General features: G+C 35.0%; 1 protein-coding gene across 2 annotated transcripts in view; it reads right to left on the reverse strand.

Annotated features, from left to right (window-relative positions):
- The window catches only part of ERO1B (endoplasmic reticulum oxidoreductase 1 beta), a 188,788-nt gene that overhangs the window by 27,668 nt on the left and 143,564 nt on the right, over positions 1–17,556 (reverse strand). For both annotated transcript variants that reach the window (XM_077168419.1, XM_077168420.1), the window contains exons 6-8: positions 9,996–10,069; positions 5,647–5,767; positions 5,464–5,510 (exon numbers count right to left, since the gene is read on the reverse strand). In XM_077168419.1, the coding sequence (XP_077024534.1) occupies positions 5,464–5,510; positions 5,647–5,767; positions 9,996–10,069 (242 nt within the window). The remainder of the gene's footprint in view (positions 1–5,463; positions 5,511–5,646; positions 5,768–9,995; positions 10,070–17,556) is intronic.

The following is a 17,556-nucleotide window of genomic DNA, read 5'->3' on the forward strand; positions in this document are numbered from 1 at the left end:
TCAGCAGTACCACAGCAACACCAGGAATGAATAATGGAGGGAGGGACAACAGCTAAGGGAAGGTTTGTATTTTCTATTTAGTGAGGGTATGTTTATCAGTTATTTTTCTCTTGGGAATAATGAATAGTCTAAAACTGAGAGTGTGATGGACTGCTAACTTTGGACATAAGACATGATGCTCAATGGATGGAGGAGGCTGAAGAATGCACTGACTGAGAAGTAGAATGGCAAATGGTGGTGTATACATATGATCAAATATTGTGCTGTTACAGTAAGGAATGAAGCCGTGAGGCATGCAATGTTGTGAATGAAACTGTGGGACATTTGGTGAGGCAAAATAAGCCAGAAACAAAAGAGCAAATATTGTATGGTCTCATTTAGAATACGCTTATAAGAAAACTTGGGCCGAGATTTTAAGTTCTTATAGCAGTCACAATTAGTCTGGAGAGGTAACTGTCATTCCTAGATTTGAGAAGCTGAGCTACATATGAATAACCTGGTATTCAGAGAGAAGAACAAAGACAATCAGGTCAGGATTAAGGTCATTCAAAATACAGGAGTAAGGAAGACATTGCATTTTAGAACTTCACCTACTCTATGAGACAAAAGGAAGAAAGGTTAACTTTGTCCAGAACCTAAATTTTCTGTAGCACATAATCTCACTCAACCTGTCTAGATAGATCATTTAAATAACCCAAACACAGGGAGCCCAGAATAGGAATGAGGGCCTGTAATCCGGTATACCTTAACGTAATACCTGGATACATCCCAGAGTATGTTAAGCAGATAATAAAAAAGTATTGGTAAAGTCCCTTGAGAGATGGGAGAAAAAATATGGAATTATTAAACTTTACCACCAGGGCAACTAAACATTAGGGACTCTCAAGTCATTAGGTCAAGCCCTTGATCTTTTTTTTTTGCCTGGGCAGGCACCAGGTATCGAACCCAGGTCTCCGACATGGCAGGCGAGAACTTTGCCTGCTGAGCCACCATGGCCTGCCCAAAGCCCTTGATCTTGAGGCTTGCTCTTGTGAAGCTTATTTGTGGAGCGGAGAAGCTCAGCTTACCTATAGTTATGCCTAAGAGTTACTTTCAGAGGACCTCTTTTGTTACTCAGATGTGGCCTCTCTCTCTAAGCTCAACCCTCCAAGTAAAATCACTACCCTTCCCTCTATGTGGGACATGATATCCAAGGGTGAAAGTCTCCCAGGCAATGTGGGAGATGACTCCCAGGGATGAGCCTGGCCCTGGCACTGTGTGATCAACAACACCATCCTGACCAAAAAGGGGAAAAGAGGCATAACAAATAAGGTATCAGTAATTGAGAGAGTTCAAACAGAGTCAAGAGGCTACTCTGGAGGCTACTCTTAAGCAAGCTTCAGCTAGACATTGCTACCCATAATAGTTTGCAAAACCCCAACCAAAGCCATTCCTGCCAACCCCAAAGAACACTTTTTATGAGATTCTATAAAGGTTCCATGCATTAAGCTTAATTTCTAGAAACTTAGAAGCTAGAGATGGGTGAACTGTTAGCTAATGATGATGAACTCAAACGTAAGGGAACAGATAGAAGTGAAGGCAGTTCATTAGTGTGCTTATAAGTAACACTGCTGTGCTGGTTTAAAAGGATGTATGCCCCCTAAAAAAGCCATGTTTTAATCCAAATCCCATTTCATAAAGGCAGAATAATCCCTACTCAATACTGTATGTTTGAAACTGTAATCAAATAAGCTCCCTGGAGATATGATTTAATCAAAAGTGGTTGTTAAACCGGATTAGGTGACAACATGTCTCCACCCATTTGGGTGGGTCTTGATAAGTTTCTGGAGTTCTATAAAAGAAGAAACATTTTGGAGAATGAGGAGTTTCAGACAGAGCCAGAGCAGAATGGCATAGCCCATGAGAAGCAGAGTCCACCAGCCAGCGACCTTTGGAGATGAAGAAGGAAAATGTCTCCCGGGGAGCTTCAAGAAACAGGAAGCCAGGAGAAGAAGCTGGCAGATGACGCCTTGTTCACCATGTGCCCTTCCAGATGAGAGAGGAACCTTGACCATGTTCACCATGTGCCTTTCCAGATGAGAGAGAAACTGTGACTATGTTCACCATGTGCCCTTCCAGACGAGAGAGGAACCTTGACCATGTTCACCATGTGCCTTTCCAGATGAGAGAGAAACTGTGACTATGTTCACCATGTGCCCTTCCACTTGAGAGAGAAATCCTGAACTTCATCGGCCTTCTTGAACCAAGGTATCTTTCACTGGATGCCTTTGATTGGGCATTTCTATAGACTTGTTGTAATTGGGACATTTTCTCCGCCTTAGAACTGTAAACTAGCAACTCATTAAATTCCCCTTTTTAAAAGCCATTCCGTTTCTGGTATATTGCATTCTAGCAGCTAGCAAACTAGAACAATTGCCATATTGAAGGTGAACATGATTGAAAGGGATTGTATAGACCCATGTGACCCTAGAACATCAACTAGTTCCATGCCCTATCCCATATTATCAACAGCCCCTTCCAACGTGAAAAAGTTAGAATGGGCATAGCCCAAATAATCCTAATGTGGGAGAAACATCAAAGAAGATGGTGGAGTTATACACAGAAGATAGAGTTTAAGAAATGAGTATGACTGCTGAATCATTATATTGATATTTAATCTCCAGTGTCTTGGAGCAGCTAGTAGTAAAAACCTAATCTTGTGGAATTGTAACCTATACCAAACTCTGAAATCTGTTCTACAACTAATTGTTGTGGTGTGCTTTGAAATATATTGTGGGCGGGCCATGGTGGTTCAGTGGCAGAGTTCTCGCCTGCCATGCTGGAGACTTGAGTTCGATTCTTCGTGCCTACCCAAGAAAAAATAAAATTAAAAAAAAAAAAAGAAATACATTATTTTTTGTATATGTTATTTTTCATAAAAATGAAAAAAAATTGACTGTGATGATGAATGCACAGCCATATGATACTGTGAACCATGGATTGTACACTTTGGGGTTTATATGGTATATGAATACATAATATATAACAATAAAATTGCATTAAAAAGAAGAAACGGTCATAGAAAAGGTCTGGAATACCTTCCAAAGCCCATACTCTAGGAAGAGAAAGCATGTGGAGACAGAGTAGAGAAGGGAGCAAGGGGCTTTCCTTTTTACATTATATAATTTCCTTATTGCTTCCATTTTTATAAAATTTTTTATAATTAAAATATTTAAGTTGAAAATAGATGATCTACATATAGTGAAATGTAGTGACACTACATCTAATATTTCATTAGACAAAAGAGCAGGCTGAAGAACAATATAACCCCATTTATATAAAATACAGTATACACATAAAACATAGACACACACAAATTTGGAAGAGTAAACAATAAACTGCCAACAATGGACTTATCATTATATGCAAACTCTATTTCATTTTTTTAAATAAGAATAATATATTATTTTGAAAACAAAGAGACCTCACAAAGATGAAACTGAACATTTAAATTAGTTTCATTTTTTACTTATCTGTCACATTCCATTTTTTTCCTTTGTGTTAATGGCTCAGTATAGGAAATAAAAGATTTCCTAATACTGTTTTATATGAGGGGAACAACACAGGCTCTCTCTTTTCATAACAGGCTCAACAAAAACATTTATAAGCACAACAAGTTGAGATGAGGATACATGTGAGCAAAGATAAAACTACACGGCAGTTTATCCCAATACACTTCACAATTTGGAACAATCTAAATGTTCAACAATAGGCCTTTGCTTAAAGAAATTATGATACATCCATATGATGGATTATCATAAGGCCACTGAAAAGCATGCTGGGAAGAATATTTTATGACCTGGAAAATGGAAACAAAATATTATATGGTATGAAAAAGATAACAAAAACTTGTGTTTCTATTATTGTAAGAAAAATCTTGTCATTATTTTTTACACACACACATACTCCCACACACCCTCCTGAATGGAACAAGATGATGTCATTGTGATAAGTGAAAAGATGTGCATAAAAATATTCTAAATTTTATTTTTTTTCTTGCAAGAACTTATTTATATTTGTAGTGTTAATCAGTAGGACACATCGGTCTATACAACGCCTTTCAATTAAGGTTCACCTTCAATATGGTAATATTACTAACAGACTCACTAGAGAACCAGCTTCACTTCTATCTATTCCCTTACATTTGAGTGCAACCTCATTAGCTAACTGTTCACCCAGTAAATATGAGATAAAAGTATTAAAAGAGACAAAGGATAAGAAACAATGCACACCTTTTCCAACCATTGGAGAAAGAATATTTTGTGGTATTGTTATAGGTAAGCATCCAAGTCTATTTGGTTCTGGAAAAGGTGTAACGGTATATACATCTACACCTGGACATTAAATGTCTTAAATCAATCCTGCTCTAAGGAAAACACTGGAATAGCAGGTCAATTCCAGGGTTGGTACTAGGGTTTGGTTCCTAACTGAGACTAGAATGAGGATGTGCCCAATCATTTTATAGTGAATAGCCAACAATTATCTACTGCAATGCCACCCAATAGAAATAAATGAGTCACATATGTAATTTCAAATGTTCTAATGGCCACATTTTAAAAAGTAAAAAGTATACACACACTACAATAGTATTATTGTTTAAGTGATGCAAATGTGAGCAGTAAAATGTAGTCCTACCAAAATAATAAAGTTCTGTTTAATGAAAAAAAAGCATTACACTGCTTCATTTTTAAATTTAAATGAAAAAAAATTCAGTTTTACACTAGCCAGATTTCATGTGTTTATTAGGCCCACATGGCACTGTCTATCTATTGGACAGTTCAAGTTTTGAGCAGTACAGTAGGCAATCAACTTTTTGAAATTTCTCCACATGTTCACCACTCCAAGTGTGGTACATGGGTTAGCACCCCGGGCATTGTCTAGGGGCTTGTTAGAAACTTGGGTCCTACCCAAGACCTACAGAATCAGAATCTGTTTTTAAACAAGGTCCTAAGTGATTTATATACATACCGAAGTATGAGGAACACTGCTATAAGCCAGGTGTACTCAAACTGGGCTGCATATTGGAATCATCTGAGGAGTTAAAAAATACTGATGTCTGGGTCCTATCCCCAGAGATCCTAATTTAGTTGGTCCTATTCCCAGAGATCCTGATTTAATTTAATTGGGTTAGGGCCTGGGCATCCAGATTTTTAAGAATGCCCCAGGAAACCTCTTATATATTTGGATTACTCACATATTCTAATTTATTTTACATAAAGCTCCTAGTTTAGGGTCTGGCAAATAGCAGGCACTCAATAAACGATACTAATATAAAATGTTCAGAGATCTTAAGACTTAGCTATGAACTAATCTTATGCTTTTGATAGTTCAAATTAAGCAAAATATAAAATAGTTGAAAAATATTCAAAATGAAATTTAATTAAAAGGCATTCTGTAAACATTTTGAAAACATGAAAAACTCACCTCGGCTGGGTGCCAGAGGATTTAAAGGACGATAAACAGATCGCGGCCTGAAAAACAAAACAAAAACCTGAACACAAAATGGTTTGACTTTTATATGTAATTTTCTACCAGTTGAAAAAAATACTCCCTCTCCCACACCCTCTCCATAGAATTCCACCTCCTTCCCTAAACCCCTTTAGTTACTTGAAACAGTTTTCTTCATAGATGCTATTCCACACTCTCCATGCAGAGGGCCCTTTATATCCAGTGTAACGCTCGGGGTTCAGCAACAGGTCTACATATTGAGCAGCAGGAGATCTCTCATCTAAACAAGAAACAATTCATAAAAACTACCCACATTTCACCATTTATTTAAAATTTAGTATTATTAGATAAACAGGACTATCAAAGATTTTTAAAATAACCTCCAACTTAAATGGTACAGTAGTTGGCACACTTGTGACTTTACTTGATCTAGGAATTATAAAAACTTGGAAAAATTACTTAGGGAAGAGAAAAGAAACTCCTCCTTTTCCTTTGGATACTCAGTTCTCTTTTAATGTAACAATCCTAACCTTAGTAGAGGCATTAATCATGTCCCAAGTTTTAACCACCCAGGATTTAAAGGACCTAAGAGAATCATAACCTGGTTTGATATTTTATACAATTTCTTCTGTAAGTATAAACCTACCTGAACACAAGCTTAGGCACACTTATTTTGTTAACATATATAAAAAATAGATCTTTTCCTGCTATTCTTTACATGAACTAAAATTCACTGACTCAGTAACTTTATGATTCAAATCTGATTCTTCATAGAGCTATACAGTGCTCTATTGTTTTAAAAAACATGTTACTAATTCATTTTATGAATATTAATATACTGAAGTGCTTTCCCCCTCAAGCCAATACACAGTAAGCACAACTTTTAAAAACTTTTAAAAACATTTAAAATTAAATAACCATTTTCCATGTGGAAACCCAAATGAGTATTTATTAGGTCCTGACTATTTGGACAATATGATAATAGAGATCTTTGAGAGAGAACAAGATAAAAGAAAAATGGTCTAAATTATTATAGATCAGGACTATCTATTATCATAAGGAAAAAATACAAACCTGATACATGCCTTCTAATAATTATCTGGTATTTTCATGATGTGGGAAGAGTACAAAGGTAACTATAATTTATTATTAAATGGATTTGTATATAGTTTATCAACAATGGAAACACAATTTTGCAGACTGTAGGAAGAATAGTGGCTCTATTTCCAGCGTCTAATATTTAATGAAGGCACAGAAAACAGTTAATTTACAGACAGACAGAAACTGTCTAAGAAAAGGACAATGGTTGACTTCAGACAAAAATAATAATTTAATTAAAAAATAACAATTGAAATTACCATTGTAAGGAAACAATGGCTTTTAGTAAAAGCCAACAAAAAGTTTTAAAATTCATTGTTTAATTTCTAAGTTACATGTTTTTAATTTATTTGAGCTGTTCCTTCTTGAATAAATTCATTTTCAAAATTGATTCAATTATGTATATAAACTTTACAAATATTATTAAACTCAAATATATATTCACTGACACACTTATGTTTGTACACATGTATAAAGAATTTGTAAGTGTATGTGTAAGTCTACACATATGAACAGTTCTCTATGAATGTACAGACTGGACTAGCAGCAACCTTTTCTTTCAACAAAACCAAGTAACCTACCAATAAAGGGGGAAAAAACTGATTCGGATATTAAATTATAATGATTTAAAATAAATTTTAAGGGAGATGAAAAATCATAAAAGTAAAATCAATTGTATCAATTTTGAATAACTATTTTCTTAAAACCTATACTCTCAATGTTTTAATGTTTATTCCCTTAATTCAATCAAAAGTCTTTTTGTATTTAAAAAATCTTACTATTTTTCTCAATTCATGAAAATTATTGTTTTTTTTACTCTATACAAAGAGTCACTAAACTAAATTTCATGAGCCAAGTCTAGCCCATTACCTGTTTTATTACTAACGTTTTACTGGAATACAGCCATGTTCGTTTGTTTTTGGGCTACTTTCATTCTATAGTGGCAGAGTTGAGTAGTTGTGACAGACACTCTGTGGTCCACAAAGCCGAAATATTTATGATCTGTCCCTTTACAGAAAAAGTCTGTCAATTTCTGACCCATACTACAAGAATTTCAGGACACCCCAAATGAGGAAATACTACTCACAAAAATAGACTGCATTCCTCCTATAAACACACCAGTGGTGGTGCCCATCACTACCCACGTGCCACCTGATACGCAGCCAGGTTTAGAAACTATTGTTCTAGACAACACTGTTATTAATGAATAGATTTTAAGGGAAAAAAAGAGAGTAAAAATCTATTGTACCTTTAAGGGTATTTATGAACCAACCATGTCCAGGCACTGTTCCGAGCACTAGGGATACAGCAGTAAACCATAAAGATAAAGCCCTTGCCCTTAAGGAGCTCACAATCTAGTTGGAGAAGACAGACAATAAAACAGATAAGCCAAAACCACGTCCCACACTATCAGGTAGTGAGGGCTTTGGGCAGGTGGAGCTGAGGAGGAGAGACAGCAGTGCGAAAGGAAGAGTGCTACTGGCTGTTATTATTACACAGGTGAGAGGGAGGGGAGAGCGGGCTTCTCCAAGGATGTGACATTGGAGCAGAAACCTGAAGGAAGGGAAGAAGCAAGCCATGCATAAGGGCAATAACAAAAAATAAAAGAGTGAGGTGGGGAGGACAGCTGAGCTTAAAGAATACTCACAGGTTTACATTATTTAAGAACCTACTATTTGATCTACAGGAACAATATTCCTTTCAAATAAAGACAACACAGCAATGAAACAGAGAAAGCAGGCATATGTGGATATATTCGCTTACAAACCAGGGTGAATATTCTTTAGATTTTTTTTAATCCACCAAATTTAGAAAATAGAAATAGCTAAACAATGACTATAAAGCTATCGTGGCAGTAATAAAAATACATAGGTATAAATCATTGGACATGTATGAACATTACTTAGCAGAGTGATGATAATTGATAGCATGGCTACATGCATATAGGAAGACATGCAATGTATAACTTACTAATTATTTTAATTATATAACCCTAAAAATCCTAAAGGATGGTTTTATATAAATTCTTACAGGACATCTCTTCCATTGTACAATTCATTTCAAAATATTAAAGTAGTTAATAGATGACAGGAAACAGAGCACATCAATTTTCTTTATACCAAGTGATCCCTTACAAATGAGTAATATTCTTTATTAAATACCTATTTACTATGAATAATATACATTCACAGAAATGATTTTTCAATCTGAAAAGTTGTTAAACAGAAGTACTGGAAAATTTTTATTTTAATAAAAGAATAGATTAAATGAGAAGCTGGAAAGAAATGACTGTGTTAAACACTCAAATATAATTAGAATGATAACCAAAAATCAAATTAAAATGTCAGCAATGATTTACTTAGGTACAATGGTTGTCTTTGATATAGCTTTGCCAGTTCCAAATATCATATTGGGAATATTTTATTAACTGAACGTTATTAAATTCAGATACTCAAAGAAACTATACTCAGATTTCTTAAAAATTTCCTTGCTGAAACCATAAAAAACATGGTAATAACACTGTATCTTCTAGCATTCTTTCAATTTACCATACTATAGCTGAAGCTCATTGTAACTTACTCCGCTATAGTCTAGATTAATAGCACAATTCTACATTTAAATCTTAAATGTTTAGAAAGCAATATCACCCTAGATGCTTTAAGAGTTCAAAAGAACTTCTGTGCCTGTTTCCAACCATGTATGCTTGAATCCCAAATTATTTACACCACCAAAAACATAACCCTACTGAACTAAAAGGTGAAGGATTTAAGTCTACTCAGTACAATTCTTTGGGAAGATTCTCCCATAGATAAAAATTTTGAGCCACTGTGAATATCTTCTGTTAAGAGATGTGATAGTTATTCTCCTGAACTGTGCCCTGTCTTTGCATTTTCCTAGGAGACTCTTGGAAAGATAGCAGAGGAAAAGCCAAATTAGAGTCCTCTTCAAAACTGGAAGACATTTTTACATTAGTTCGTTGACTCAGCAAATTCCAGTGAGAACATTTTTTTATGCTATGCTCACAATCCTATAACTGAGTGGCTTGAATTGAAGGTACATAGGAAATGGAGTGTCCATAAAAGTTTTAGATTCAGTCAGATCTGAGATTGAGTCCTAGCTCAGTATCTTAGTACTATGTAATATTGGGCAAGTTATTTAGTCTTTTTGAGATTCAGTTTCTTCAGACTTACAATAATACAAACCTATTAAGGTAGCTCTAAAAATTAGAAACAATGTATTTAAAGTGCCTAGCAAAGAACCTAAAACAAAGGCTCTCAATAAATGCCATTATGAATAATAAGATTCACACAGCAAAATCCATTGTAGTAAAGGTATAAATCAGATTATATTTTCACTAATTAAAGCGCTAAAGTTAAAAATAATTTAATTACAATAGTTTATTTTATTACCATCAAGTTCACAAAAGTGATCCTGTGAATCATCATATCTTGCCCAGTCAATGAAAGCTTCTTTGCTTTGATTACTATGGGAAGGAGGAATAAAAAAGAAAAATGATTAAATTTGGAGTAAAAAATTTTGACATCAATTGTAGTGCCAAAGCTAAAAAGATAATCTGAGGTCACTACTTTATTAATTAGATGGTATTACAAACAATTTTTAGTGAATACATGAAGGAATTGATGACAAGTTATAAGAAAAACATAGAAACAAACTTCTATGAGTGATTTTTCTTAAATACATTAAAATAATTATTCCTAGTTCAATAATAATTACCTTGACCAGAAAATTAGTTTCCAAATACATATAACATATAAATATAAAAATCAAACTGGCCTTCTAAACTGACTTAAAATTTTTAGTAAATATTTTTTTTTTTCTGAAATGGGGATAAAATTTACTTTCAGGCTTATTTTAACTTAAACTGCTTCTATATTTATAGGACCCCCAATACTCAGAACTGCATTTCTATGATCTTCCATCTAAAGTGGTATTCACTGGCCATACCAATGCCACTTTTATTATGGTTTACTTTCAATTTATATACCAATATCTCATATTTAACAAAATATGTGATTAAAATTTTTAACCTGGAGAACTGATAAGGAACAACTACATTTGCTTAAATAAACTTTGACCTGTATCACTTTTACTATCTACACTCAACCTTCTCTGTCTTGAATACATGGTGGCAGCATCTATCATAGAAGTATCATTTTGTTACCCTTCTTTATTCACTAGACCAAAGGAAAAAACAAGGTTAAAAAAAAGATGCTTATGTACCAATTTTTTAAAAAAAAATAACAAACACAAACATTCTTAACTTATGATTATTCCATTCCACATATATAATCAATAATTCACAATATTGTCACATAGTTGCATATTCATCATCATGATCATTTCTTAGAACATTTGCATCAATTCAGAAAAAGAAATAAGACAACAGAGAAAAATTCATACATACCATATCCTTTACCCCTCCCTTTCACTGATCACTAGCATTTCAATCTATATTTATTTTAACATTTGTTCCCCCTATTATTTATTTTTATTCCATATGTTTTACTTGTCTGTTGATAAGGTAGATAAAAGCGGCATCAGACACAAGGTTTTCACAATCACACAGTAACGTTTTGAAAGCTGTATCATTATACAATCATCTTCAAGAAACATGGCGACTGGAACACAGCTCTACATTTTCAGGCAGTTTCGTCTAGCCTCTCCATTACATCTTAACTAACAAGGTGATATCTATTTAATGTGTAAGAATAACATCCCAGATAACCTCTCCACTCTGGAATCTCTCAGCCATTGACACTTTATTTGGTCTCATTTCCCTCTTCCCCCTTTTGGTTGAGAAGGTTTTCTCAAACCCTTCATGCTGAGTCTCAGCTCATTCTAGGACTTCTGTCCCACATTGCCAGGAAGGTCCACACCCCTGGGAGTCATGTCCCACGTAGACAGGGGGAGGGCACTGAGTTTGCTTGTGGTGTTGGCTGGAGAGAGAGGCCACAACTGAGCAACGAAAGAGGTTCTCTTGGGGGTGACTCTTAGGCCTAATTTTAAGTAGGCTTGACCTATCCTTTGTGGGGTTAAGTTTCATATGAACAAACCCCAAGATTGGCAGCTCAGCCTATTGCTTTGGTTGTCCCCACTGATTGTGAGAATATCGAGAATTCCACTTGAGGAAGTTGAATTTTCCCCCTTGATCATTATTCCCCAAAGGGAACTTGCAAATTTTTTTTATTCACTACTCAAATCACTCTGGGATTTATCAGGGCATCACTCTGGACAAACCAACAAAATCTCATGCCCTACTCAAGGTTTCATGTACTTATGGTGTTTAAGCTGTCTACATATTGTATTATATTAGGAAATGCACTAGTTAAAATATAAATTTTGTACCAAATAAACATTTTTTTGCTTTAGTCTTACATATAAGTTAAAATTTTTAAATATTAATTACCATCTATTTTCAACACCCTGCAGTAAAGACATTCTTTTGTTCTTCCTCAAGCAAAAACATTGCTTAAATTTCTACATTGAGTCACTATCATTATACACTCTAGGCATTCCTAGACGATACCATCTTAGTCTTTATCGTCTATTTTTCTTTCTGATTTCATTTATGCCCCCAGCCCTCCTCCCTTTATCATTCTCACATGCAGCTTCATTCAGTGTTTTAACATAATTGTATTACAGTTTGGTAGTATTGTACTATCCATTTCTGAGTTTTTGTATTCAGTCCTGTTGCACAATCTGTATCCCTTCAGCTCCAATTACCCAATATCTTACCCTATTTCTATCTCCTGATGGTCCCTGTGACCAATGAAATTCTCCAAGTTTATTCACTAATGTCAGTTCATATCAGTGAGACCATACAGTATTTGCTCTTTTGTTTCTGGCTAATCTCACTCAGCATAATGTCCTTAAGGTCCATCCATGTTGTTACATACTTCATAACTTTATTCTGTCTTACAGCTGCATAATATTCCATCGTATGCATATACCACAGTTTGTTTAGCCACTCATCTGTTGATGGACATTTTGGCTGTTTCCATCTCAATTGTAAATAATGCTGCTATAAACACTGGTGTGCAAATATCTGTTTGTGTCCTTGCCCTCATGTCCTCTGAGTAGATACCTAACAATGGTATTGCTGGGTCATATGGCAATTTTATATTTAGCTTCCTGAGGAACCGCCAAACTGCCTTCCTCAGCAGTTGTACCATTTGACATTCCCACCGACAGTGGATAAGTGTGCCTCTTTCTCCACCTCCTCTCCAGCACTTGTCTTTTCTGTTTTTTAGGTAATGGCCATTCTGGTGGGTGTGAGATGATAGCTCATTGTGGTTTTGACTGGCATTTCCCTAACAGCCAGGGAGTTGAGCATCTTTTCAAGTGCCTTTTGGCAATTTGTACTTACTCTTCTGAGAAGTGTCTGTTCAAGTCTTTTGCCCATTTTGTAATTGGGTTGTCTGTCTTTTAGTTGTTGAGTTGAACAATCTCTTTATACATTCTGGATACTAGACCTTTATCTGATATATCATTTCCAAATATTGTCTCCAATTGTGTAGGCTGTCTTTTTACTTTCTTGACCAAGTTCTTTGATGCACAAAAGTGTTTAATTTTGAGGAGTTCCTATTTATTTATTTATTTATTCATTCATTCATTCATTCAATGCTCTTGCTTTGGGTGTAAGGTATAGAAAACAGCCTCCTAGTATAAGATTTATAAGATATCTCCCTACATTTTCTTCTAACAGTTTTATAGTCTTAGATCTAATGTTTAGGTCTTTGATCCATTTTGAGTTAATTTTTGAATAGGGTGTGAGATATGGATCCTCTTTCATTCTTTTGCATGTGGATATCCAGTTCTCTAAGCACCATTTATTGAAGAGACTGTTCTGTCCCAGGTGAGTTGGCTTGACAGCCTTATCAAACATCAATTGTCCATAGATGAAAGGGTCTACATCTGAACACTTATTTCATTCCATTGGTCAGTATGTCTGTCTGTATGCCAGTATCATGCTGTTTTGACCACTGTAGATTCATAATATGCCTTAAAGTCAGGTAGTGTGAGATCTCCAACTTCATTTTTTTTTCCTCAGGATACTTTCAGCTATTCGGGGCACTGTGCCCTTCTGGAAAATTTGGTTATTGGTTTTTCTATTTCTGAAAAGTAAGTTTTTGGGATTTTAATTGGTATTGCATTGAATGTGTAAATCAATTTAGGTAGAATTGACATCTTAACTATATTTAGTCTTCCAATCCATGAACATGGTATGCCCTCCCATCTATTTAGGTCTTCTGTGATTTCTTTGAACAATTTCTTGTAGTTTTCTTTGTATAGGTTTTTTGTCTCTTTAGTTAAATTTATTCCTGATTATTGTATTCTTTTGGTTGCAATTGTAAATGAAATTCGTTTCTTGATTTCCCCCTCAGATTGTTCATTCCTAGTGTATAGAAACACTACAGATTTTTGAGTGTTGATCTTATAACCTGCCACTTTGCTGTACTCATTTATTAGCTCTAGTAGTTTTGCTGTGGATTTTTTTGGGCTTTCGACATATATCACCTGCAAACAGTGAGAGTTTTACCTCTTCCTTTCCAATTTTGATGTCCTGTATTTCTTTTTATTGTCTAATTGCTCTGGCTAGAACTTCGAACACAACGTTGAATAACAGTGGTGATAGTGAACATCCTTGTCTTGTTCCTGATCTTAGGGGGAAAGTATTTAGCTTTTTCTCATTGAGGATGATGTTAGCTGTGGGTTTTTCATATATTCCCTTTATCATGTTGAGGAAGTTCCCTTCTATTCCTATCCTTTGAAATGTTTTCAACAGGAAATGTTGAATGTTGTCAAATGCCTTTTATGCATCAATCGAGATGATCATGTGGTTTTTCTGCTTTGGTTTGTTGATGTGGTGTATTACATTAACTGATTTTCTTATGTTGAACCATCCTTGCATACCTGGGATGAATCCTACTTGGTCATGATGTATAATTCTTTTAATGTGCTGCTGGATTCGATTTGCTAGAATTTTGTTGATGATTTTTGCATCTATATTAATTAGAGAGATTGGTCTGCAGTTTTCTTTTTTTTTTTTGTAATATCTTTGTCTGGCTTTGGTATGAGGGTGAAGTTGGCTTCGTAGAAAGAGTTAGGTAGGTTTCACTTCTCTTCAGTATTTTTGAAGAGTTTTAGCAGGATTGGTACTAATTCTTTCTGGAATGTTTGGTAGAATTCACATGTGAAGCCCTGGTTCTGGTCTATTCTTTTGGGGGGCTTCTTAATGACTGACTCAATTTCTTTACTTCTGATTGGTTTGTTGAGGTCATCTATTTCTTCTCGAGTCAAAGTTGGTTGTTCATGCCTTCTAGAAAGTTGACCATTTCATCTACATTGTCAAATTTATTAGCATAAAGTTGTTCATAGTATCCTCTCATTATTTCCTTTATTTCTGTGGTGTCAGTGGTTATGTCTCCTCTTCCATTTCTGATTTTATTTATTTGCAACCCTTCTTCTTCTTTTTGTCCACCTCACTAAGGGTCCATCAATCTTATGATTTTCTCATAGAACCAACGTCAGATTTTGGTGATTTTCTCAATTGCTTTCAAGTTCTCAAATTCAATTTTTTCTGCTCTAATCTTCATTATTTCTTCTTTTTGCTTGCTTTGGGATTAGTTTGCTGTTCTTTCTCTAGTTCTTCCAAGTGGACAGTTAATTCCTTGACTTTGCCCTTTCTTCTTTTTAGATATAGTCATTTAGGGCAATAAATTTCCCTCTTAGCACTGCCTTTGCCACATCACATAAATTTAGATATGTTGTGTTTTCATTTTCATTTGCCTCGAGATACTTATTGATTTCTCTTGTAATTTCTTCCTTGAACCACTGGTTGTTTAAGAGTGTGTTGTTGAGCCTTCACATATTTGTGAATTTTCTGGCACTCTGCCTATTATTGATTCCAACATCATTCCTTTATGATCTGAGAAAGTGTTTTGTATGATTTCAATCTTTCTAAATTTACTGAGACTTGCTTAGTGACCCAGCATATGGTCTATCCTTGAGAATAATCCATGAGCACTTGAGAAAAAGGTGGATCCTGCTTTTGTGGGGTATAATGTTCTATAAATGTCTGTTAAGTCTAGCTCATTTATGGTAGTATTCAAATTCTCTGTTTCTTTATTAATCCTCTGTCTAGATGCTCTGTCCATTGGTGAGAGTGTGGAATTGAAGTCTCCAACTACTATGGTAGATGTGTCTGTATCTCTTTTCAGTATTTTCAGTGTTTGCCTCATGTATTTTGGAGTATTATGGCTTGGTGCATAAATACTTATGACTGTTTGAATTGTTTCTTTTATTAATACATAGTGTCCTTCTTTGTCTCTTTTAACTGTTTTACATTTGAAGTCTAATTTGTTGGATATTAGTATAGCTACTCCTGCTCTTTTCTGATTGTTATTTGCATGAAATATCTTTTCCTCTCACTTTCAACCTGTGTTTATCCTTGGGTCTAAGATGTGTTTCCTGTAGATAGCATATAGATGGATTCTGTTTTTTAATCCATTCTGCTAGTCTATGTCTTTTAATTGGGGAGTTGAATCCATTAACATTTAGTGTTATTACTCTATAGGTAGTACTTTGTTCTACCATTTTGCCTTTGCATTTTATATGTCATATCTAATTTTTCTTCTTTTTACCTTTACTGATAGTCTTCATTTCTACACTATTCTCCACACCTCTCTCTCCTGTCTTTCGGCTCTGCCTCTAGTGCTCCCTTTAGTATTTCTTGCAGAGCCGGTCTCTTAGTCACAAATTCTCTCAGTGATTTTTGTCTGAAAATATTTTAATTTCTCCCCCATTTTTGAAGGACAATTTTACTGGATATAGAATTCTTGGTTGGCAGTTTTTCTCTTTTAGTAATTTAAATATATCATCACATTGTCTTCTCACCTCCATGGTTTCTGCTGAGAAATCTATGCATAGTCTTATTGGGTTTTCCTTGTATGTACTGGATTGCTTTTATCTTGCTGCTTTCAAGATTCTCTCTTTCTCACTGACATCTGACATTCTGATTAGTAAGTGTCTTGGAGTATGTCTATCTGGATCTATTCTGTTTGGGGTAATGTTGCACTTCTTGGATCTGTAATTTTAATTCTTTCATAACAGTTGGGAAATTTTCAGTGATAATTTCCTCCATTATTTTTTCTCCTCCTTTTCCCTTCTTCTCTTCTCCTTCTGGGACACCCAGAATACGTATATTTGTGTGCTTCATGTTGTCATTCAATTCCCTGAGTCCCTGCTCATATTTTTCCATTCTTTTCCCTATATTTCTTTTGCTTGTCTGTCAGATTTCAGATGTTCCGTCCTCCAGTTCATTAATCCTATCATCTGCCTCTCCAAATCTGATATTGTAGGTTCCCATTGTTTTCTTCATCTCTTCTACTGTGCCTTTCATTCCTATAAGTTCTGTGATTTGTTTTTTCAGACTTTCCAGTTCTTCTTTTTGTTCATTCCTTGCCTTCTTTATATCCTCCCTCAATTCACTGATTTGATTTTTGATGAGGTTTTCCATGTCTGTTCAAATATTCTGAATTAATTGCTTCAACTCCTGGATCTCATTTGAATTGTTAGTTTGTTCCTTTGACTGGGCCATATCTTCAATTCTCCTAGTGTGATTCATTATTTTTTGCTGGCATCTAGGCATTTAATTACCTTAATTAGTTTATTCTGGAGATTGTTTCACTTCTTTCACTTAGGATTTTCTTGTTGAATGACTCTGTTGTCTATTTGTTCTTTGATGTCCAGTTCAGCTTATTCTGGACCACTAGGTTAGGTTTTGTTTAACAGAGCAAACTTTTTCAGTTCTTGTTTTCTTGTTTCATGACCTGTCTGCATGGTGCCTTCCCCCCCGCATCCTTAGGAGGGTAAATACTTAGGTATTTATAGACCCCAGTCAGATTTTCCCAGACCAAACTGGCCTTCTCTCAGGAGGAAAGAATTACC

This window comes from Tamandua tetradactyla, chromosome 7, assembly GCF_023851605.1.
Source record: "Tamandua tetradactyla isolate mTamTet1 chromosome 7, mTamTet1.pri, whole genome shotgun sequence".
Classification (NCBI taxonomy): Eukaryota; Metazoa; Chordata; class Mammalia; order Pilosa; family Myrmecophagidae; genus Tamandua; species Tamandua tetradactyla.